We start from the raw sequence: 23,761 nt of genomic DNA, 5'->3' as shown, positions 1-23,761 counted from the left end.
ATATATTGGGTTGGGGAAAAAGAAATGTCGTATATTGTTAATATATGGCAACACTTAAATATACCTAAACATGTTGTACTTATCGCATCGGGTCATACTATACCGCTATTCAAAGACGACAATCTATTCTACAAGTGTCGTTTTGACAGTGTTGTGATTGTCCTTTTCACTCTCAAGTTATAGCGCGTCAAAGATGGAGTCCACCAAGCAAGAAATTCACCATATTTTACGTTTCTACTACCTGCGAGGTAAAACTACAACGAAGGCGGCCGAAAAAATTTATGTAGTTTATGGACCCGATACTGTAACGATTCGCACAACACAGCGTTGGTTTGATCGATTTCGTTCTGGTGTAGTGGCTGTCGAAGATACACCCCGTACTGGTAGGCCAATCGTCGTGGAAACCGATAAAATCGTTGGAATCATCCAAGTAGACCGGCATGTGAGCACTCGCTCGATTGGCCAGGAACTGGGTATAGACCATAAAACCGTTTGGAACCATTTGCAGAAGATTGGATTCCAAAAAAAGCTGGGTGTATGGGTGCCACACGAGTTGTCGCATAAAAATCTTTTAGACCGAATCAACGCCTGCGATTTGGGGGGTCTTCGTAGCCACTTGGTTACGCGTTCGCTTACTAAGCGATCGGTCGTGAGTTCAAACTCAGGACCTTCAATTGACCAACTTTGTGTTGTTATAGAATAACTACGTCCACGCAAACATCATCAGCGATGGAGATCGATCCACGGTCGAAATTAGATCGATTCATCCATACTACTGCTCTGCAAGAAACATCGGGCTGCTGTTCTATGAATAACCCAACAATGATCAATATCAACTGTCTCCGCTGTCCGGTCTGCTGAACAATGGAAGAACAGAAAGAATACCCTTACGCCGAAATGGCTACTACTGTGTAATTTACCATAATGTAATGGAACAGAAAACTTAACGCCTAAATGGCTACTACTAACTACTGTGTAATTTACAGTTTATAGAAACATAAACATATGTACATGTACACGATTAAAACCTGGCTCTGTTATAGCTAAAATGCTAATGAGCCTAATAAATAAATAAATAGGATAAAAAAAAACGCCTGCGATGCACTGTTGAAACCGAACGAACTCAACCCACTTTTGAAGAAGATGGTGACTGGTGATGAAAAGTGGATCACGTGGTGATGAAAAGTGGATCACGTCGAAGCGCGGTGAGCCGGCCCAAACCATCGCCAAGCCCGGATTTACGGCCAGGAAGGTTTTGCTGTGTGTTTGGTGGGATTGAAAGGGAATCATCCACTATGAGCTACTCAACTATGGCCAGACCCTCAACTCGGTTCTCTACTGTGAGCAGCTTGACCGTTTGAAGCAGGCGATTGACCAGAAGCGGCAAGAAATGATCAATAGGAATGGTGTTGTTTTCCATCTGGACAACGCTCGGCCTCACACATCTTTGATGACCCGCCAGAAGCTACGGGAGCTCGGATGGGATGTCTTATTGCACCCACCGTATAGTCCGGAGCTGGCTCCAAGTGATTATCATCTCTTCCGGTCCATGCAAAACGCTCTTGATGATACTAAGTTGGCCTCAAAAGAGGCTTGCGAAAACTGGCTGTCTGAGTTTTTTGCAAATAAGAAGGGTGGGTTTTATAAGGGGGGGATAATGAAATTACCTTCTAAATGGCAACAAGTTAGCGAACAAAACGGCGCATATTTGACTTAAATTGGATACCTTTAAGTATGTTAAATAAAGCGTCAAATTTCGATCAGAAATACGACATTTCTTTTTCCCCAACCCAATATGTAATTCCTTCAATTTAGTGTTTCATAAATCAGTTGTATGTAGTTCGAGAAATAAAACTGCACAATAAACTAAATATATTTTGCGTTTCAACTTACGGGAAAAGTCGAAACAATGCATATGAAAACTAAACATTTCAAAAATTTATATTTTTCGAAACATCCAGTCTCTATTTTTATCGAAATCATCTGTCATACCTTGTATATGCTGCAAAAAAAATCATCATCGAATTTAATGTGTTTTTCGTTTTCTACTGGCTTCAATACATAATAGGACACTTTGATCTCATAGTTTGGCATCACTGTTTGTATTATTCTACTAATTACAATTTATCACTGCCCGAAATGCTCCGATTTTTTTTATGTTAAGGAACTGGCCATGTATATTTTATTTATTGGCCAAAAAAAAATACCTATGCAAAATTTCAGATCAATCGGACATGGTTTCTCAATGCGATCAGAGTTTTGATTTATACTTAGGACTACGTCTATCCGGAAGATACGGGGGGTAAAATGGAAACCTAGGCTCTGAACCAGCAGGAAAGAATGAAAGATTTCGAACGCTTACAACTCGAGCATTTCTCAATAGATCACTAAGTTGTTTACATCAATTGATAGGAAATATTTCTACGCATCTATCACAATGAACAACATTTTATTTTTCTTGGGATAAACAGTTGATTACGTTATTCGCTCTATAAGGAAGATTGTTCGATTGATGAACGATGTTTGAATCTGAGTAACTTTATATACATACTAGCTGACCCGGCAAACTAAGTCCCGCGCAAAATTTGTTTTTTGTTATAAATACCTTCAAACATTCACGTTTTCTTACTGTGAGCAAGTTCATGGGTCCAATCGCAGAACTATTCATTGATTGATCTTCTAATCGACCCCGTTGAATTTTGTAAGGCAGCTCCCCCTTAGAGAGAGGAGCTGGAGAGTCTTAGCACCATAGAAAGATTCATTGCACCCTAAAACCTTCACATGCCAAATTTGGTTTCATTTGCTTGATTAATTCTCGAGTAATGCAGAAATTTGAGTTTCATTTGTATGGTAGCCCCCCCGTAGAGAGGGGGGAGGGGTCTCAAACTATCACGAAAACCTTCCCCGGCCCCAAAAACCCCTACATAAAATTGGTATTGGTATGTTGATCGGTTGAGTAGTTTCCGAGTCCATAAGAATCAGACAGACAGACAGACAGATAGAAATCCATTTATATATATATATATATATATATATATATATATATATATATATATATATATATGTTGTTGGGATTTCAATTCTACTTTGAAAACTGTTCGAGTTTTGATTGTGCAACACGCATAATATGTTAAAAGTTTGTATTAAGAGGAAAAAGATTTTGCAATATCGCTAGGATTTGTATTAATCCACATGTCTCCGAATGTTTTTCAACTTAACTCCTAAACATATATTTTTACCATAATGTTGTATTTGGAAAAGTTGTTGGAAAATTTCATGAACATGACGGTATAACACGATTATGAATTAGATTCTTTTTTATATATCTAGAGAATGACTGCATTTAGAAGTAGATTGATAATGAATTAGCTTTTCTGTTTTGAATCACACCAGAATTCATAATTTGTGGCTAAAATTGATTGTTAACATACAAAAATTCTATGTTTCGAAAATTCATAAAAATTCGATGTTCCACAAAGTTTGTCAAAAATAGTTTTATATAGTTTTACCATTTTTAAATTTTGTACATGACTTTTATTTTATATGAACAAAAATTAAAAAAAAATATTAAAAATACATATTTTAGATATTACAAATTGAAGTTTTTTTCGTAAATAAAAAAAAGAATACTATTTTTTTTACTCTGTCAATCATTATCATCACACATCAATACTCTATAACTCTTTCTTAGAAACTATTTCGTTTTTGAGATATGAATTATCAAAGATTTCTCTAAATAAAAACTAAAATTGAAACGCCATATTGAAAAGTTACACTTGAGTCAAAATATTCCCAATTGCTATGGGAAACTTATATTTCCTCCAACCCAAACTGAATACAAACTTTCATTCGAATGGAAAATACTCATGTTTTGTAATTTGTCGATTTCTTTTGAGAAGCTTAGAATGAAAGAGTAAGTGACTTGATCGGTTTCTCTTCTCCAACTGTTAACCTTCCTATATTCGCGCATAGGACTGACAGAACGAGCATCAATGACGTGGGTGAATTGAATGACTTTCAAAACTGAATGAGGTTAAAGGAAAAATATTTTCTGGAGTTTTTTCACTCGATTATATCTTTTTCCTGAATAACGCCTAAAAATACACAATATCACAATATCTCGGAGACGCGCACAGTCCAGAGTACACAAATAACGATTTTTCGCGCGAATACGAGGTCTGTTCAAGAAGTATCGCGATCTACGATTTTTACAATAACTATTTGTTGTATTATCAGACCAATAGTTTTACTAAAATATAACAATAGCATAGCATGGCCAGTTACGCTACCATGAGATGGTAAGTGATTTTGATTTTAAAAACCATGAAGCCATACATTAGCTCAAAACAAGTACTTCTTACAATGATTATACATTGTTCGGAACAATCGATATATTTGCCTATTTCCCTATCAACAGTAGATACTAGAAGTAATCTTTTGAGTATCACTGTCAGAGCACTACAGTAATCAATTATCGATTATAAACACTCCATAACTGTTGACCAACGAGAAAGCCGTCCAGGATAACTGATAAGGTTAGTAACAACGACGAACTAAGTTCTAGTGCAGCGTCAACTGTTCACTTATGATAAACAAACGGAATCCATCGTTGGTATGAGTTAGGAATTTCTCCCAACAAGTCACTGCTGGTTTATAAAAGACAAGATTAGCGAAAATAACTTGTTCATTTGTACATATAGTTCCAGGAAGAGTGCGAATAGTTTTAAGATCAGTCTAAAGGTGATACGCGTTAAGATGGAGCCTAAGTCATTGCTTGTTCTATCACTGCTGGCATTATTCATCAATATAGTTTTTGCTGACAGTAAGAATATACGGTGTATAAAATACTTTGAGTGAATAATTAAAACATTGTAACATTTCAAGAGAAAATTGTATGTTACGTCGGAACTTGGGCGGTCTACAGACCTGGGCTAGGTCGATTCGACATTGAAAACATCAACCCATTCCTGTGTACTCATTTGATTTACGGATTCTTCGGGATAAATGAAGACGGATCAATACGGATAATTGACCCATATCTGGATTTGGAAGAAAACTGGGGACGAGGTCATGTAAAACGATTCAATGCACTCAAGTCGGTGAACCCCTCGCTGAAAACAATGGCCGCGGTGGGTGGTTGGAACGAAGGATCCAGGAAATTTTCACTCGTAGCTGCAAGCTCAACGGGAAGACGTCGGTTCATTGAAGACAGCATTAGCTTTTGCAAGAAACACAATTTTGATGGCGTCGATTTAGATTGGGAATATCCAGGACAACGAGATGGGAATGAGGCGATCGATAAAGAAAATCACGCGGTATGGCTGCAGGAAATCAGGAGCGCGTGAGTATCGTTCTAATATCGCTCAGATGATTTTGTATAAAAAGAGGAAAATCGTTATTTCAAATCTCATTGAAATTTAAATCGCATTGTGAATCCTATGTAGTTACTGTCACAAAGCTACATTGGGAATTATGCAATTACATTTTTCAGATTCGATCGCGAAGGATTACTCCTCAGTGCGGCAGTGGCCTCAGTTGAATTCTCCGCAGCGAAATCCTATGATATACCACGTGTTTCCGCGTCACTTCATTTCATAAACGTGATGACATACGATATGTACGGTGCGTGGGACAACCACTGTGGTCTAAATGCACCTATGTACGAATGGTCGACCGGTACGAATGTCACTGAAAAGCAGTTGAATGTGAATGCTAGCATACATTATTGGCTTTCACAAGGTGCCCCAAAAGAAAAATTAGTAATGGGTATTCCACTGTACGGAAGATCCTTTACGCTGGCCAATGCCGGAAATAATTTCATTGGTGCTCCCGCTAGCGGACCTGGTATTGCTGGTCCCTACTCAAGGGAACTTGGTGTGATGGGATACAATGAGTTGTGTGAGGCAATGTTGACCCAACAGTGGCAGATTCATTTTGACGATGAACAATTTGGGTTCTATGCAACCAAGGGAAACCAATGGGTTGGGTATGATAATCCAACTACAGTTGCCGCCAAGGTAAACAGATTTTTTTTTATATAATGAAGCAAAAATTGTCTAATGGAATTTCCATAGGTACGCTATCTCATGGAATTGGATTTAGGTGGAGTTATGGTGTGGTCACTTGAAACTGACGATTTTCGCGGAGTATGTAATGAGGGGACTAACGTTCTAATGAATACCATCTATGAAAATCTTCACAACGGTTTGGAACCCCCAACCACGATCTCAACTACGTCTGCAACTAAGGAACCTAATCAATGCTCGGAAGAAGGAATGTTCCCGGACCCAGAGGCGTGTGAAAAGTATTACATTTGTACTGCTCACGGTAATCGACACGACTTTACGTGCCCAAGCGGATTACACTTTGACCCGGTGCACAAAGTTTGCAATTGGCCTGAGTTAGTGAACTGTGTACCAACTTTTTACTACAGATAATTTCAACACATATTTATAATCTTTGAATAAAACGACGCAAAATGCTGAACAAAGCATTTGGTTCATGGTTCGTTTCTTTTCAATTTCAAAGCTCTCTTGATGGGTGAAGTAAAATCAACGCAACACTGTTTGATTTCAGATTAGATAAATAATTTGTAAAACAAAAAACAAAACAGGATATGATGATTGAAAGAAAAAGTCGGAAGACAACCAGAGAGACGTAGGACTACACCAAGGGCAGTCGATTTGAATAATTTCTCGAAAATCCGAGTAGTTTTTCTGTATCTTTTAGCAAAATTACATCTCCAACGCACCCAGAACATCATTCACAAAGAGAAAATCTACAAATTTTACTATGCAGTGCTTTTCGCAGAATAGCAACAGGAAATCCGAAACCGATTGTGAAACTATAGCGACCGCAGTGAAATGAATTTTCATCTTCAATTTTCAATTGAAGAGCATAGTTCTCATCGCTGGAAAATTCCTTCTTCCCATCCGGCTTGCAATGTGTTGTACTTTGGTCTATCAACCCGGAAATAATGCACGAATTCGTGAAAATTGGATGATAGATCGGAAATTCCCCAGGTTTACAGGCTCTCAAAATTTCAAAAAATAATAAAATAATAAATTAACTGCTACTGCTATACTGAATAATCGGTTCAGAAAGAGGTTGCAAAATTCACCCGAATTGGACGGCTGTAGAACCACAGAGGGGTAAGGCTTGCAACGCAATATTTTGTTTATCCTCAGGCCAGCAGTATTAGGAAAGAAAAGGATAGCGGACAACAGTTCGCTGGTCTGTGCGTCGGTTGGTTTCGTTGTATGATTTATCGTTTTCCCCTTGAATAGAATGATATGCACGGTGGATAGCTTTGTTTTGTTTTCGCAGTAGTATTTATGTATTCAAATTGTATTTCGGCGTTACTCTAGTTGCCCATTTTTGGTCGGTACAATTTGGGGAGCTCAAATCGGATGAAACAAAACGTGGGATTTAACACATTTTGATGATGCTCGATATTTTACAATCATTCAGTTGTTTGTCTCAAAACAAAAAAAAAATCGTGATAGATGCGTAGAAATATAGTTATTACAGTACCCAAATACATCATCATAAAACCACAGACGCGCAGCATAAACATACAACGACGATAACGATGCAGACGTAAATGAACAGCAGATGTTTAAGAAGGATCAACGGATCGTCGTACGAATGTAAATTCGCCGTCTTCATTGTGATATATCTAATCAGTTCAATTTAACAAAAAAAATAATACGATCTATTAGTGCGTTGCAAAATGTTGTACCCATCTGTGTTTTGCCTCGAATCCGTATCTCAATCTTTCCTCAGCCTGTAGAGGGCCTCGATTGATGATTGGAAACATGAAATCATTCAGACACTCTATTGGCGGTCGTAAGTCCGGAAATGAGCAGCGTTGGACTGAAAACTTAGCCCCAATTCCAAGTGTTCCGTGCATGATGATGAATGTCCGAGGGGATTTAAAAGATACTTTGTCGCTAACGGAACTTGTGGAGGACCAGGGTACCCTGCACAGTATTTTGCTCTTACTGTATTACAGAAGGCCGCTGACACAGTGGACCGTTATTTCCCTAACGGCTAGTGGGGTGCAAATGAGTGAAACAGTGGAACAAAACAAAAGTAGAACGGAAGGAGTGAGCGAAAATAAAACGTTAATTGTTCTTGTGGAAAAAATGAAGGCAAGTCAGCTACTGCCAATAGCTCAGGTAGCTTTACGCTCGAAGGATTTGACTGAATGGTGCCCAATCAGCAACTAGCAACCCCTCAGGTAGCACTGAATCCACCTGACACGAAACGATGGAAGCGTATCCTCTCATTGTCTGAACCACTGCACAATGGCTTTTCAAGCTTTTCAATAGAAGAAGTGACTATCATCGATTTATTCTTCTATATTTCCTATAGAAAGTAGACACTGTAACTAAGAAAAGTTCAAAATTTTAGGACTGTAGCAGGTACTGTATCTGAGATATCGAGAAATAAAGATTGTTTTGTCTCAACACAACACAAAGTCGCTGACGATCGCACACTCAGATCGCAGCTTGCTCTGACTCGTCGAAGGACCACGGCGCACATTCGCCGTAAAACAACACGAAATAAAGTCAATTTTTACCCTAACTTTTAGCGGCACACAGCAGAACTAGCAGAGAAATTTCAGCGGCTAAAACACGCCATTAACCGCTGCACAACACGATGCTGGCAAAAGGACGACAGGATCGAACACGTTCGTTGCTTGTTTGTCGCCCGGTGACTCACAAGACAACGGAGGATGGAAATTACGTTGGTCGCCCTGTTGACCAGATTGGATTTCACTGCTGCTGCTTCACTGGGACACTTCTTCAAAATAAGGCAATTTCAATTTAAGATCCTACTCCTTTAATTGTCACAAACAGAATGAGGAAAAACTTAAATCTACACATCCTTACGCACTAACAGAATAAGAAAAAGAAAAACTTAAAACTACACTTCTCGCTATGTATGTGTGTACGACTGCATCGACGAGTGCAGCCGATTACATCTTCGTTTCTTCCGATTGCATCATCGTTCTCCCCCTGTTCGTCTGCAGCTGGCTCGGGTCGCGTTCGTCGCGAACATACTCCCGCCGGTTGGAATACCATTCCAAATCGGAAACCTTCGTCTCTCCGTTATCGTTATCAGATATAGGAAGAGGTGCTAACTTCCGGATAGATCGTCGGAAAACTCCTGTCGATGTCTTTACATCAACGACTCGGACCACATTATCTCCTCCCGGGTAAAGTGCAACAATCTTACCCAATCTCCATGATTGAACGGGTTGATTATCTTCTATAATTAACACAACAGTATCCATTTTCATATTCGGCTCACCTTCGGTCCATTTAGCTCTTGACTGTAGCGTCGACAAATAATCTCTAGCAACACTGTCTAATGGAGTAATTGTAAAGTGTTCGCGCTGGCGCAAAAAATATTGAAAACTCCCAGTTAAACTGCGAAATAATCTATCGAGTATGTGTGAAAACAATCTTCCCTGAAAGCATCGTCCGTGTTTTATGTTATCCTGTGGCCTTTTTACCCGAGCATCGTGTTTTTCGTGAATATAAAATCCGATAGTTCTGGCAGTTTTTGTTGTCGCCATACTCAATCACAAAGCAGTCATCGGTATTGTTTGAAGTGTTGCATCATGATGACGAGACGTGACAACAAGCCTGGAAAGTCCACTAAAACTGACGAGCCCGACATCCAACAGTGCAACAATGATGAGATGACTATCTCCCAATTGGCTCACCGAATATCAAAGGAGCTCGAAAGTGTGAAGAAGGATATCACACAGCAGATCAACGAAGGAATACAAACGGTAAAAACAGAACTCAAGGCTGATTTGGAAAACATCCGTACACAGCTCGAGCAGTCGATAACCGAAATCAACACATCTGTTTGCCAGAACAAGCATGCAATAAAATCTACTACAGAGGCACTCACTAGGTCTCTCAACGTTAGTGACTTGATCGTAAGTGGAGTGCCATACATGCGTAGCGAGAACCTTATGAACTACTTCGCGGCATGGTGCAATTCGTTGGGTTACACTAATACACCGTTGGTAGACGCTCGAAGGCTTTCGAGATCACCGTTGATTGATGGGAAGAAATATTTGATACTACTACAGTTCGCTATCACCAACCAGCGATCTGATTTCTACAACTGCTATCTGAAATCGAGGTCACTCACTCTTGATATTATCGGGTTTAAAACGAAGGACAGAATTTACGTGAACGAGAACCTCACTACGTCTGCACGGAGCATCAAAGCGAAAGCTTTTGCTGCTCGGAGAGAGGGCAAACTGCATGGTGTATTCTCCCGTGACGGCATCATCTACGTGAAGAAAACAGCTACCGACGTTGCTCGCCCAGTGGGGTCAGAGGATCATCTTGCGTCTTTTCTACATTAATGCTGACTTGTACTTCAACATATGCTTATGGACTTGCTGCTGTTGTTCTGACATGGGCTCATCGTGGATCTGTAGTAATTTCTATTTATTTTTGCGACAGCGTAGTCGATTAAAGATTTGTTTATTTTTGTGATGAAAATTAATATTTCTGTGGGTTTTACTTTGATCGTGCATTGCTACTTGGACATTCCCTGTACTGACTATGGCTAACTGGTCGACCGCAAACACCTCTACAAATGTATGTATACCAGGAATAGTGCTGAAATCGGCATTTGTGAAGAACAAACTTTCTGTTATGTGCATGAATGTGCAAAGTTTATGCGCTAGAAATCTTGTCAAATTAGATGAATTGCGGCAAATTATGTACACATCAGAGGTGGATGTAGCATGCTTAAATGAAACATGGTTAAATAGTAATACTGATACAAGTGTGATTGAAATCGATGGATATGATATAGTCAGGAGTGACCGAGTTGGTAGAGCAGGTGGAGGACTCATGTTGTATATTAGAAAACAAATTAGGCACAATCTGCTTGAATCATCATATACACTGATTCGTGATCATTCTGTTGAGTATTGTTTTGTTGAAGTCCTTGCCCATAACGGTAGATTGCTGATTGGCCTGTTCTATAATCACCCAAGTATTGATTGCGCAGATATTATAAGTGAAAAAATAGTTCAGTATGGAAGGTTGTACGACAGTATTACACTTCTAGGCGATTTCAATACTAATCTACTAAATAGCAGTCCAAAATCCGGAAGATTTAAAGAGACTATCGAATCCTTGGGATTACATAGCGTAGGAGTAGAACCCACTTTTTTCCATTCCCATGGATCGTCGCAGTTAGATCTCTTAGTAACAACTAAATCGGAAAGTGTATTGAGGTTTGGGCAAATTAGTGTACCAGACATATCACATCATGATTTGATATTTGCGTCGATTAATCTCGATTCGAGTTCAACCACCAGTGAAATTTGCTATAGAGTTTACAAAAACATAGATCCTAACTCAGTACGAAATGAATTCAATATGCTTGACTGGCAAAACTTTTATCGAAATTCGAATCCAGACAACCTAATAGATTTCTTCAACAATAGTATAAAATCTCTTCATGATAACTGCGTACCTATTAGAAGAATTAAGAACACTAAGAAGAAAAATAATCCTTGGATAAACCCACAAATTCAAATGTTGATAATTGATAGAAATTTGGCTAATAACAGATGGAAACGAACAAAAGACGACAATGACTTTAGCTGTTATAAGCGAATACGAAACATGACTAATTGTGCAATTAAGAAAGCTAAAAGAGACTACTTTAATCAACAGCTAAATATGGATGTTCCTGCTAAATGTTTTTGAAATAAACTTCGGGAACTTGGTTTCAACTCGCGAAAACTCAGCTTAGAAACATGTTTTTCGTCAGAAGTAATTAATGAATCATTCCACAAAAACTTTACGACTTCTCGAACAATACCATTCAGCCAAACTGGAGCAAGGAGAAATACTTTTGAATTCCATAGAGTTGAAGAATACGATACAATCAATGCAGTGTATGAAACTAGTTCCAATGCAGTTGGTCTCGACGAATTACCAATCAAATTTGTGAAACTGATTTTGCCTATTTTATTGAAGCCATTAACTTATATCTTCAACTGCATTATCACAACAGGAATATATCCTAGTATATGGAAACAGAGCAAAATTATACCGATCAGGAAAAAATCTGATGTGTGTTCCCTAGATAATCTGCGACCAATCAGTATATTATGTGCATTGTCCAAAGTTTTTGAAAGGATTTTGAAAAAGCAAATATGTATGTACTTGCAAGCTAACGAAATGCTTAACGTAAATCAATCCGGATATCGGCCTAGACATAGCACGAAGACGGCAATGTTGAAGATATGCGATGATGTTGGGATTGTGTTAGATAGTGGTGGTAAGGTCGTGATGATGTTTCTAGATTTCTCGAAGGCATTTGACACAATATCCCACGTAAAACTTTGTGATAAATTACGTAGTCAATTTAACTTTGGTGAGTCTGCTGCCAGTTTAATTAATGCCTATCTCACAGATCGTATGCAAACTGTTTACACTAATAATGAGTTCTCGCGTTTCCTACCAGTTTCGTCCGGTGTGCCACAAGGCTCAGTATTGGGACCCATTTTATTCTGTACGTACATCAACGATTTGCCATCTGTAATCAAACATTGCTCGGTACATTTATTCGCTGATGATGTACAACTCTATTTTAATTGTAAAAACTTAAGCGCTGAATCTGTAGCTAATCGCATCAATGAAGATTTGGAAGCAATTCGAGTATGGTCCAACGATAATTCATTAAAGTTAAACGCAAGCAAAACGAATGCTTTAATGGTTTCACGGCAAGGCATGGAAATTAATCCTGAACTTTTCGTTGGAAGACAACCGGTTAATTACGTTGATTTCGCCACTAGCCTTGGATACATAGTGACAAATACGTTTGAGTGGGATAAGCATGTTTAGAGTCAATGTGGAAAAATTTATGGAATCCTGCGTACACTGTATCTTAAAGTAAAATTGTTAAACAGTGAGACTAAGCTCAAACTTTTTAAATGTTTCCTATTACCATATTTCATCTCATGTGACACTCTCTTCTTTAATACATCAGTTAGAACTCAAGAAAAATTAAGAGTTGCATTGAATGCATGTGTGCGTTTCGTTTATAATCTCAATCGATACGACCACGTTACTCGTCACCATAGTTCATTGCTTGGATGCTCTTTTTACAACTTTTTTAAGTACCGTTCTGACATAATTATGTACAACTTGATATCTAAGAAATGCCCAAAATATTTATTTGAAAAATTAAAACCATTTAGAAGCATCAGAGCGAAACAATATGTTATACCTTCACATCACACTGCACAATATGCCAAATCATTTTTTGTAAGGGGTGTAGTATATTGGAATTCTCTGCCAAATTCACTGAAAAATATTAACACACTGGGTATGTTTAAGAAGCAATGCAAATTATATTATTAGTTGATTACGTAGGTTTTTTTTTTAATTTTTTATTATTATTTGTGTAATGTAGATTAAGATTTCACTGTACTCCATTAAAAGAAGAGAAGAACTGTGTAGCATTAAAAGATAATTGTCTTACGCTGCAAGAGTATAATAAATAAATAAATAAATAAATAAAATAATCACGGGACCACTTTGTCCAAAATCTATCACGTAAATGATTTAAATACTGATGTCGGGATAAACGGTTCACTGCTATATCAGAATACGATGGTTTCAAAACTGGCTCCAACGGTTTACCGAACATCAGATGAGCTGGAGTTATCGGAAGTGTTTCGTTGGGATCATCAGATAACGCATAAAGTGGTCTGGAATTCACTATAGCTTCGATATGCGTTAAAACGGTACCGAACTCTTCGAACGTCAAAATTGCGCTGCCTAACGTACGATGTAGATGACGTTTGACCACTTTGACACTTGCCTCCCACAATCCGCCAAAGTTAGGGGTTCTAGGCGGAATGAATTTCCATTCTATCTCACGTTTAAGTAGAAAATCGTCAATTCTAGTCTTTGAAGTTTCTTCACGGAACATCACGAATAATTGGTGTAACTCCTTAGCAGCGCCAACAAAATTGGTTGCATTGTCCGACAGAATTTTACGAACCATTCCACGTCGGTTGATAAATCGATCCAAAGCGGCAAGAAAAGCTTCGGTCGTTAGATCCGAAACCAACTCGAGATGAATAGCTTTCGTCGTGAGGCACACAAACAATGCGATGTACGCCTTAATATGTTTCGGCTTGTATCTTCCCTCTTTCACTATAACAGGACCAGCATAGTCCACACCGGTGAGCTCGAAAGCTGCAGCTAACGTCACACGTTCCTCTGGTAAATTTCCCATTAATGGCTGCACTGCTCTCGGATTGGCCCTAAAACACTTCACGCAGCTGCGTGTCACTTTTCGAATAACAGAACGAGCTTTTACAAACCAGAATTTTTGTCTTATCGCTGCCAGCAAACCGGATGGTCCCTCGTGAAGTCTCTCCTCATGATATTGTCGAATCAGCATCTCCGTCACCCGATGATTATGTGGAAGAAGCAATTGATGTTTGGCATCGTACGGTAATTTAGAATTTTGTAGACGTCCGCCGACGCGTAGAAATCCTTTCTCGTCCACAAAAGGTTGAAGATTTGCAAGTCGCTTGGGTAACTTATTTCTCTGAATACACTGGATCTCTTCATTTAGCGCAGTATTCTGAAGTACTCGTACTATATATCCCATCGCATCCCGCATATCTTGTACAGAAATGTATTGGGATTTGTTTCGCTCTTCCTTCGCCATACATAGTAGTCGAGTGAATCTCACCACCTGTGCCAAAACACGTTGCAATTTTGAAAACGTGCCGCACCGCTCAAATATTGGTTCATCTTCGAAATTTGCCACTGGATTACTAACAGTCGGTCTTCTCATTTCTGGTAATTCGTCATTTTGTAATATTGGTGTCTCCAGAATTTCGTAGTTGGTAGCTTGCAAAAACGGCGGACCATTCCACCACATGTCAGATCGTCGTAAACTTTCTGGATGACAGCCTCTGGAAACCAGATCTGCTGGATTATTTTCAGATCTTACATACTTTCACTCATAATCGTTAGTAAGTCCATATATCTCTATAACTCGATTTCTCACGTAGGTTTGAAGTTGATTGGGATCCTTTTTTATCCACGCAAGCACTATCTGACTATCCGACCACAACTTGACATCATGCACTTTTATTTTCAAAATAGGTATCACTAGGTTGATCAATCTTGCCAATAACAATGCGCCACACAGCTCAAGTCTAGGCATAGTAAGACGACGCAAAGGACTAACTCTGGACTTGCTACACACTAGTCTAACTAACACTGTTCCCTCCGTTTGAACACAACGTAAAAACAGGAAGTGGGTTATATCTATGGTATAACCGCAAGGGTGACGTAGGACTATCGTTGATTTAGAGATCATTTGTTTGAAGTTGAATCTAAATCCATTCTGAATGAATGTGTAAATGAATATTTGGGGGACTTCGAAAACGAGAGCGTTACGTTGGAGGCACAAGGTTCTTCACAAGGATAATCTTCAGAAGATTTCCTGCTAACTTCACTTGATTGAAAACTCACAAAACCAATTGTATTTGGTCGCAGCATCATATGAATAGAAAACATTAAAATAAACTCTTTCGCTTGAATGTAATTCTCAATTCCAAGGGGAACTGGCAGATTATTTTTCAGCAACGATCATTTCTTTCCAGGTTTCTTCTCGATAACCAGCAAACGAAAAGAGTTGCGCGCGTGCATGTGTGTGTGTGGCGGCTGCTTCGATGTCTTCCCGGGGAACCGTTTTTCGATGCTGATACTCTCCTGGTCACCTTCTCTTCTCCTTCTGATCGATCGGCTTTTCTGCGCTCCCTCACAGTTAAAACAAACTGATTGCGTTTCAGGTCAGGTCAGGCCAGGTAATGAATCCTTCGATCCCTCGATCCTTCGCCGTTCAGCTCGTTCAGCTCGTCCAGCTAGTTCAGCTCGTTCAGTAACGATGTTGTCTTGTCGATGTCCTCACGGAAAATGAATGCGTTTCATGATGATGATGTTGGATTAAAGAGGCTTTAAACTTTTCAGTTCATTCGCCTCTAATCGAATGCGTTTCACCACCAGAATATCGTTTCACCACCAGAATATCGTTTCACCACCAGAATATCGTTTCACCACCAGAATAAATGCTTTTTGTGCGCGATTGAATCGAGAGAAGGTATGGTTTACGATAGCAATTTGGAAGGCAAACTAGAGGGGAATGAACTCTCTGAGTTTGAAACTTTCGGAGACTGAGCAATAATCGATTGAAAATTATATAATTTTCGCGAAACGAAACATTTTCCGTTGCATACGCATACAATATTGGATACGAAAATATCCTACTGATGGGGAAGAATAACCTTCAGAAGCTTTCCTGCTAATTACACTTGGTTGAAAAATTACAAAATCAAATGTATTTGGTCGCTGTGTTATATGGTTAGAAAACATTAAAATAAACTCTTTCACATGAATGTAGTTTTTTAATTCCCAGGGGAACTGGCAGATTATTTTTCAGCAACGATTAGATTTTTCCAGATTTTCCTCGATACTTGAAGCCCACCGGTGGTTAATGATAACTCGATAACCACCTGTTAATAGCACTTGATTAAACAATATTTGGTCACAGTGTTACATGAATAGAAAACATTAAAGTAAACTCTTTCGCATGAATGTATTTTTCAATTCCTACGGGAACTGGCAGATTATTTTTCAGCAACGATTAGATTTTTCCATTCCATTCCTTCTTTAAGCGTGATTCATTCTGCTTCGGATCAACGGAACAGTATGATAATCATTTCATACAAAAGATAAAATGTCCAAGAGTTATATCATTGCTATTTATTGACTCGAAAAATTGTTTCAATAGCTTAATGATAGCTTCGAAAACAGGTTATTGAAATCATACGTATCCGTATGTAGCGCGCCCACTTGGAAGCCCATTAATCCTATTGGAATGTGAGATGGGGAAGCTCATACTCACGTCTATGCATTATGCTGTACTCTTCCAATTAATTTCGTTTTTGCAGGCCGAACTGAAAAATTTTCAGTTGAGTTAACTGTACTGTAAAAGAAGTAATGCTTTTGAATCCGGACACTGCATTACATTCAAAATCATACCACAGCCATAACATTTTTTTTCATGTTCAATTTATGCGATTAATAGTTACTAATATAGTTACTGATAGTTACTTGATACTTACTAATCAATCGTATTAATTCAGCATGCACGAAATGTTGTGTCTGCGGTATGATATTGAATGTAACACAAAGTGTCCGGATTCAAATACATTACTGTATAATTACTTCGATGTTATTCTTTTCTCTCTCAGGCTAAGCTAAGAATATAATAAAGAGGGTGGGGTTTACATTCAAGTCTGTTATGGTATATAATATCACGCTTCCTTTGCTTTCGTTCATTTCTTACTCTACTCTCGCACCGTGAGGACTTGTTTGTTTGGGACCAAGAAGACAGCTCGTTAGTCTTTCGGTGGTAAGGCACCATGAAAGCAGCTCGGATAAGCGCACCAGCCGCAGAAAGCGTGAAGAAGCCACATCGCTATCGACCGGGAACTTTAAGTGAAATTCGTCGCTTTCAGAGGTCGAACAAACTGCTGATCCGCAAGCTACCTTTGCAGCGTTTGGTTTGTGGAATTGCCCGGAACTTCAAAACCGACTTGCTCGTCAAACTTCGCGGTTATGGTACTGCAGGAGGCCTATTCGAAGATACCAATTTGTGTGCTATCCACGCAAAGCGCGTCATATTATGCCCAAGGATGTCCTTGGCCCATCGTGTCCGAGGAGAGCGTGCTATTAGCTTAGCATATAATCAGCAGCCCTTTTCAGGGCTCCTAATTTGATGTATTAGAGTTCAGGAAAGTTTTTTGCAGGCCGAACTGAAGGGAGCATTTAGCGAAAATCGTGTTGTCGATGACAATTCGATACCGATAGGTGCCATGGATATGGATTTTGATAGTGAAGAATATGAAATACATGACATGATGCAGTGAATATTTCCCCATATCGAAGAAATCACTTTGATGAAACTGCATTATAAAGTTATTTGTGTACTAATGGCGCAATCTATAGTCGATTCTAATTTGCGCTGGGTATTTCCTCGGAGGATTCGATTCCTCCTTTGAGCGTTATTAATCTGTTTCCGGCAAAAGGAAGTACTATGATAATCACATTATTCGGAAGATAAAATGAAGATGTTTTCTGCTAATTTCCTTCAACCTTCAAACATCTCTTTCTCCCGTTTGTCGTTTTTGCGTTCGCTAATCCTTTCTCACAACACCCATTTCTCGTTTGAGAAACTGTTGAGTAAACATCGTTTGCCAGTGCGCGTAGAGCGGGAATTCCTAAAGATTCATTGCACCTCTAATAAATTGCCGAAAGACGTGGTCTTACGTTGATCGCAATTGATTGAAAAATCCAAAACGAAATGTATTTGGTCGCAGCAATATATGAGTAGGATGCAAATAATCGCTCGAAAATGACATGATTTTCGCGATGTGTAACATTTTCCGTTTTTCATGTTATGCATCCAATATTGGATACGAAAATTATCTACTGATGGGGAAAAATAATATTCAGAAACTTTCCTGTCAATTGCGATTGATTGAAAAATCACAAAACCAAATGTATTTGGTTGCAGTGTTGTATGAATAGAAAACATTAAAATAAACTCTTTCGCATGAATGTATTTTTCAATTCCCAGGGGAACTGGTACGCGGAACGCGGAACGAGGGTTCCGCGCGTGTATGTATGTGTGGCGGCTGCTCCGATGTTTCAAGCGGAACCGTGGCATCACTCTCCTTCTGGTGGATTCCCTTCTGGCCTAAGGTGCACAAACAGGCTCTTGGTGACACCGTTCATCAGCGCTTTCATGATAAACGAAGAGCTTCACAACAACAGCGACAACATGCTCCAATCGCTGTTCAATTATAACTGAGTGGGTTTACGAGCGGCGCTCGCTTATATACCGATTGGTGATTTCAATAGCCTGTTTTGAAACCAATTTTAAGGCTATTGAAACAAGTTTTTAGATGAAAAAGTAACAAGTATATAACGCGTAGACATTTTATCTTTCGAATGAAGTGTTTATCATACCATTTCGTTCAGTTGTTTAAGAGCTATTAACGCTCAAAATCTCGGTGTCCGGCGTAACGCTTTCGTTTTCGAAACTTTGATTTTACACCCCGGTATAGAAATGAAAGACGTAGTCCTACGTCAAAACACACAAGCGCCATAAGCAGTGCACGACGCATCGGAAAAGCCATGAATTTCAATGCGATGAGCATCAGAGATTACGACACATCTCGGAATTTGTATCTCGTTCAACTGCGGTAGTGACTGATGGAACACGATCCATCTTTTCAACATCTCACCTTCGAGGGCCTCATCCCATCCTAACCCAGCAGCCCACAATTGCTGCATAATGGACTTGGCTGACACTATTACTGGTGATATGAGCCCGAGCGGGTCAAACAGTTTGGCAATTTGGGATAGAACATGTCTTTTTGTCACTTTCGCATCGGATTGCATCGTTTCCGGACTTCTACAAAACAGGAACTGGTCAGTTTTCGGATTCCAAAGAACACCTAAAGTTCGAATCGTTTCACTCGCTCCAGAATCTTTTATGTGCACTAATTTCTCACGATCTTGATCAGGAACACCATCGAGCACCTCGTTGTTGTTAGAACACCACTTCCGAATAGGAAACTTTCCGTTCATCATAAGTTGCTCAATTTCACATCGCAATTGCTTCGCAGATGATAGCGTTGAAGCACCACTCAGAATATCGTCCATATAACAGTCTTCCAATATCACTTCGGCAGCTGCAGGAAAGTTTCTACTCTCATCTCGTGCCAGCTGAACCATTGATCTCACTGCTAAGAACGACGAAGGAGATGTCCCATAGGTTACCGTTGACAACTCTAACACTTTTATTTTTTCTGCGGGCTGGTCACGCCAGAAAATTCTTTGGTATCTCGTTTGTTTTGGATCGATCTTCACCTGCCTATACATTTTCTCAACATCTGCTGAAAATGCATAAATGTGTTTCCGGAAACGCAGTAGTATGGCAAATAAATCGTTTTGGATTTTGGGACCGATCATTAGCACTTCATTCAAGGATAATCCATTTGACTTCGCCTTACCATCAAATACCACACGTAGCTTTGTGCTGGTACTTGAAGGTTTGAGTACAGCATGATGTGGAAAATAATAATTCTGCTGTCCTGGTGGATCGTTCTCCTCGTGAATCTCGTGGCAATGGCCAAGGTCCTGGTATTCCTTGATGAAAGTTTGGTACATCTCTTTCATAATTGTATCATTGGATAGGCGCTTTTCACTTGACAGGAATCTCTTCATCGCTAAAGATCTGGAATTACCTAGTTGGTTAATGGATTCGCGGAAAGGTAATTGGACCACAAATCGACCATCTTCATCACGACGATACGTTCTGCAAAAATGGTCTTCTATCTGTTGTTCTTCACTAGTTGGCATTTTCTCCTCAAAAAGCTCTTCTTGCACGAAAAACCTTTGAATCTCTTTCAACAACGGAACACCTAAAGTTCGAATCGTTTCACTCGCTCCAGAATCTTTTATGTGCACTAATTTCTCACGATCTTGATCAGGAACACCATCGAGCACCTCGTTGTTGTTAGAACACCACTTCCGAATAGGAAACTTTCCGTTCATCATAAGTTGCTCAATTTCACATCGCAATTGCTTCGCAGATGATAGCGTTGAAGCACCACTCAGAATATCGTCCATATAACAGTCTTCCAATATCACTTCGGCAGCTGCAGGAAAGTTTCTACTCTCATCTCGTGCCAGCTGAACCATTGATCTCACTGCTAAGAACGACGAAGGAGATGTCCCATAGGTTACCGTTGACAACTCTAACACTTTTATTTTTTCTGCGGGCTGGTCACGCCAGAAAATTCTTTGGTATCTCGTTTGTTTTGGATCGATCTTCACCTGCCTATACATTTTCTCAACATCTGCTGAAAATGCATAAATGTGTTTCCGGAAACGCAGTAGTATGGCAAATAAATCGTTTTGGATTTTGGGACCGATCATTAGCACTTCATTCAAGGATAATCCATTTGACTTCGCCTTACCATCAAATACCACACGTAGCTTTGTGCTGGTACTTGAAGGTTTGAGTACAGCATGATGTGGAAAATAATAATTCTGCTGTCCTGGTGGATCGTTCTCCTCGTGAATCTCGTGGCAATGGCCAAGGTCCTGGTATTCCTTGATGAAAGTTTGGTACATCTCTTTCATAATTGTATCATTGGATAGGCGCTTTTCACTTGACAGGAATCTCTTCATCGCTAAAGATCTGGAATTACCTAGTTGGTTAATGGATTCGCGGAAAGGTAATTGGACCACAAATCGACCATCTTCATCACGACGATACGTTCTGCAAAAATGGTCTTCTATCTGTTGTTCTTCACTAGTTGGCATTTTCTCCTCAAAAAGGCGTTCTTGCACGAAAAACCTTTGAATCTCTTTCAACAACGGATCCTCATTGGTGGCACACAACACGTTAACAGCTTCGGTCTCGTACTTGAGAGCACCAGCAAAAACCCATCCAAATTGTGTCTCGTACAAGCTTGGAAGACCTTCGGCCAATTTCAGTTGATTTTGTCCCAAAATTTGGAAAAATAGTTCGGCCCCGATCAACAGATCCACATCTCTTGGCTCATTAAACATTGGATCGGCTAACACAATACCTGGCGGAATATTCCATTCAGAAATGTCAACTGGAGCAGAAGGAACTTTTCCTGTCACTTTTCTTGTCACTAAACAGTCCACGTCACTTTGGAACCCAGTATAGTCGGAAAATAGGCGCATAATCACATGATGTAGGATTCTAGACTTGGCACCACCTACACCAATAACTGGAACGTTCGCAGGATACTTTGGAAGCGCCAGTAAGTGAATAGCAGACTCAGATACCAGGTTAACTTGAGATCCGGAATCGAGAAGGGCACGTAGCTTAAATATTTTCCCACTTTTTGATGCTACACTCACCAACGCAGTCATCAAAAGAACTTGTTTTGTTGGTCGTTGAATGCTGGAACATGCTGTAGGCACTGGACTTTCGGGAATAGCTGATACTGATGCTGTCTTTTCCGAAGTATTTGAACTTTGCGACTTAGGTTCGGTACAAAATTCGCGCTCAAAGTGCAACATTGTGTGGTGCTTTTTACCACACTTCGAGCATGACTTATCTGAAGGACAGTCTCGAATTTGATGGCCTTTACGAAGACAGTTGAAACACATCCCAATTTGCTTCACCTTGCTGACACGCTGACCAACATTCATTTTCAGGAAAGAAGGACACTTGTAATTAAGGTGCGACCCTGTGCACACGTCACACACGCTATCTGATGGAATGGATGTCGCTGGATGAGATGTTCTCGGTGACCAGCTGGGCTTCCCCGACTTAGGAAGTTTTTTGGCTACGTTTGAAGAGGACGTCTTATCTATCTCACACCTTTCGAGGACCTGACAATAATTCCTGAGAAACTTTAGGGATTCATCAAAGTTCGGAAGTTCCCCATGTTCCAAAGTTTGTTCCCACTGCTTTCTCGTTTCTCCATCGAGGCAAGATGTCAGCAGCTTCACAACGATAAGACCAGCTGTCCCATCGACGCTTTGCTCCATAAATCGCAGCCCCTCTACATGACGATTGCAATTGTCGATCAAGTTTCTCAGTTCTTTCCAGCACTGCTTAGATATTGGTTTCATCGACAATAAACCGGAAATGTGGGTGTCGATGATCACTCGCGGGTTCTCAAACCGCTCCTCTAACAACTGCCACGCTTGTTGATAGTTGTTGTCGTTAATGATTCTGGCATCCAGGATGCCGGAAGCTTCACCAATTAACGCTCTGTCAAGGTATTGCAGTTTTGTTGCATCGGAATCACCACACTTACCTACCAAATCATTAAACAGCGCCTTGAACTTTGGCCACGCTTCATACTTTCCGTCGAATGTCGGAATCGGCGTCTTCAGAGGTTGTTGGGTAACAATAACTTGAGGAGATCTACGGTTGTTATGTGTTGGATCGGCACGAAAGAAATCCAACAGATGATTGAGCTTCTCCAAAGCATCAGTATGAATGCTGTCAAACTCATCCAACTCTCGTCCTGGTCTTCTGTTTTCCCAAAACTGGGACACTGAGCCATGATCAAATCATGTTTCGCCATATACTCCGCATAATGCAACTCTAGCTTCTTCTCATACGCTTTTAACTGCGATAAGTTGGTATTATCGTTTTGCTCTATCGCATCACTTAGCTTGTTGATAATCACCGATACTCGCGCCTGCACTCGGCCTCTCTGGTAAACTAATTGTTTAAATTGCTCCATGGTTTCTCTCAATTGCTCTCAAATGGCAACACTTTCGCTAACACAACTCAAATGTTCAAAACTTCAAAATAACACTGTTCGGAAGTTCACACTGCGTATGAAGGCTCACACTTTATTAATCGCGGAAGGATGTATCACACTCAAATCCTTTAATAATCGCGAATACACGTATCACACTGGTAATTATCCGGTTCGCATGGGACCAAATGTTTTGTCTCAACACAACACAAAGTCGCTGACGATCGCACACTCAGATCGCAGCTTGCTCTGACTCGTCGAAGGACCACGGCGCACATTCGCCGTAAAACAACACGAAATAAAGTCAATTTTTACCCTAACTTTTAGCGGCACACAGCAGAA

The 23,761-nt window shown here is 39.8% G+C and overlaps 2 protein-coding genes across 2 annotated transcripts; one reads left to right on the top strand and one right to left on the bottom strand.

Moving 5' to 3' along the window:
* Positions 1 to 4,594: 4,594 nt before the first annotated feature.
* LOC129768914 (chitinase-3-like protein 1) lies at positions 4,595 to 6,504 on the top strand. The gene is made up of 5 exons (XM_055770858.1): positions 4,595 to 4,649; positions 4,701 to 4,822; positions 4,885 to 5,341; positions 5,492 to 6,017; positions 6,075 to 6,504. The coding sequence occupies exons 2-5, from the start codon at positions 4,756 to 4,758 to the stop codon at positions 6,435 to 6,437; spliced, it is 1,413 nt and encodes a 470-aa protein (XP_055626833.1). The 5' UTR covers positions 4,595 to 4,649; positions 4,701 to 4,755; the 3' UTR covers positions 6,438 to 6,504.
* A 5,983-nt stretch (positions 6,505 to 12,487) lies between these two features.
* Positions 12,488 to 14,961, bottom strand: LOC129766531 (uncharacterized). The gene is made up of 2 exons (XM_055767099.1): positions 13,704 to 14,961; positions 12,488 to 12,594 (listed from the first exon to the last, which is right to left on the bottom strand). The coding sequence occupies exons 1-2, from the start codon at positions 14,959 to 14,961 to the stop codon at positions 12,488 to 12,490; spliced, it is 1,365 nt and encodes a 454-aa protein (XP_055623074.1).
* Between the last annotated feature and the right edge of the window lie 8,800 nt (positions 14,962 to 23,761).

Source organism: Toxorhynchites rutilus, chromosome 2 (genome assembly GCF_029784135.1).
Source record: "Toxorhynchites rutilus septentrionalis strain SRP chromosome 2, ASM2978413v1, whole genome shotgun sequence".
NCBI lineage: Eukaryota > Metazoa > Arthropoda > Insecta > Diptera > Culicidae > Toxorhynchites > Toxorhynchites rutilus.
This window is presented reverse-complemented; position numbering and strand designations above follow the sequence as displayed.

What these genes read in the sequence shown, in the direction of transcription:
- LOC129766531 (XM_055767099.1), bottom strand. Translation starts at nt 14,961, where the DNA reads ATGTGGTGGAATGGTCCGCCGTTTTTGCAAGCTACCAACTACGAAATT. An exon ending in TCCAGCTCATCTGATGTTCG is followed by an intron (nt 12,595 to 13,703) that starts GTAAACCGTTGG and finishes GTTTGATTACAG; the next exon opens with ATGGCAAATCGTTGATGTAC.
- LOC129768914 (XM_055770858.1), top strand. Translation starts at nt 4,756, where the DNA reads ATGGAGCCTAAGTCATTGCTTGTTCTATCACTGCTGGCATTATTCATC. An exon ending in CTGCAGGAAATCAGGAGCGC is followed by an intron (nt 5,342 to 5,491) that starts GTGAGTATCGTT and finishes TACATTTTTCAG; the next exon opens with ATTCGATCGCGAAGGATTAC. An exon ending in CAACTACAGTTGCCGCCAAG is followed by an intron (nt 6,018 to 6,074) that starts GTAAACAGATTT and finishes GAATTTCCATAG; the next exon opens with GTACGCTATCTCATGGAATT.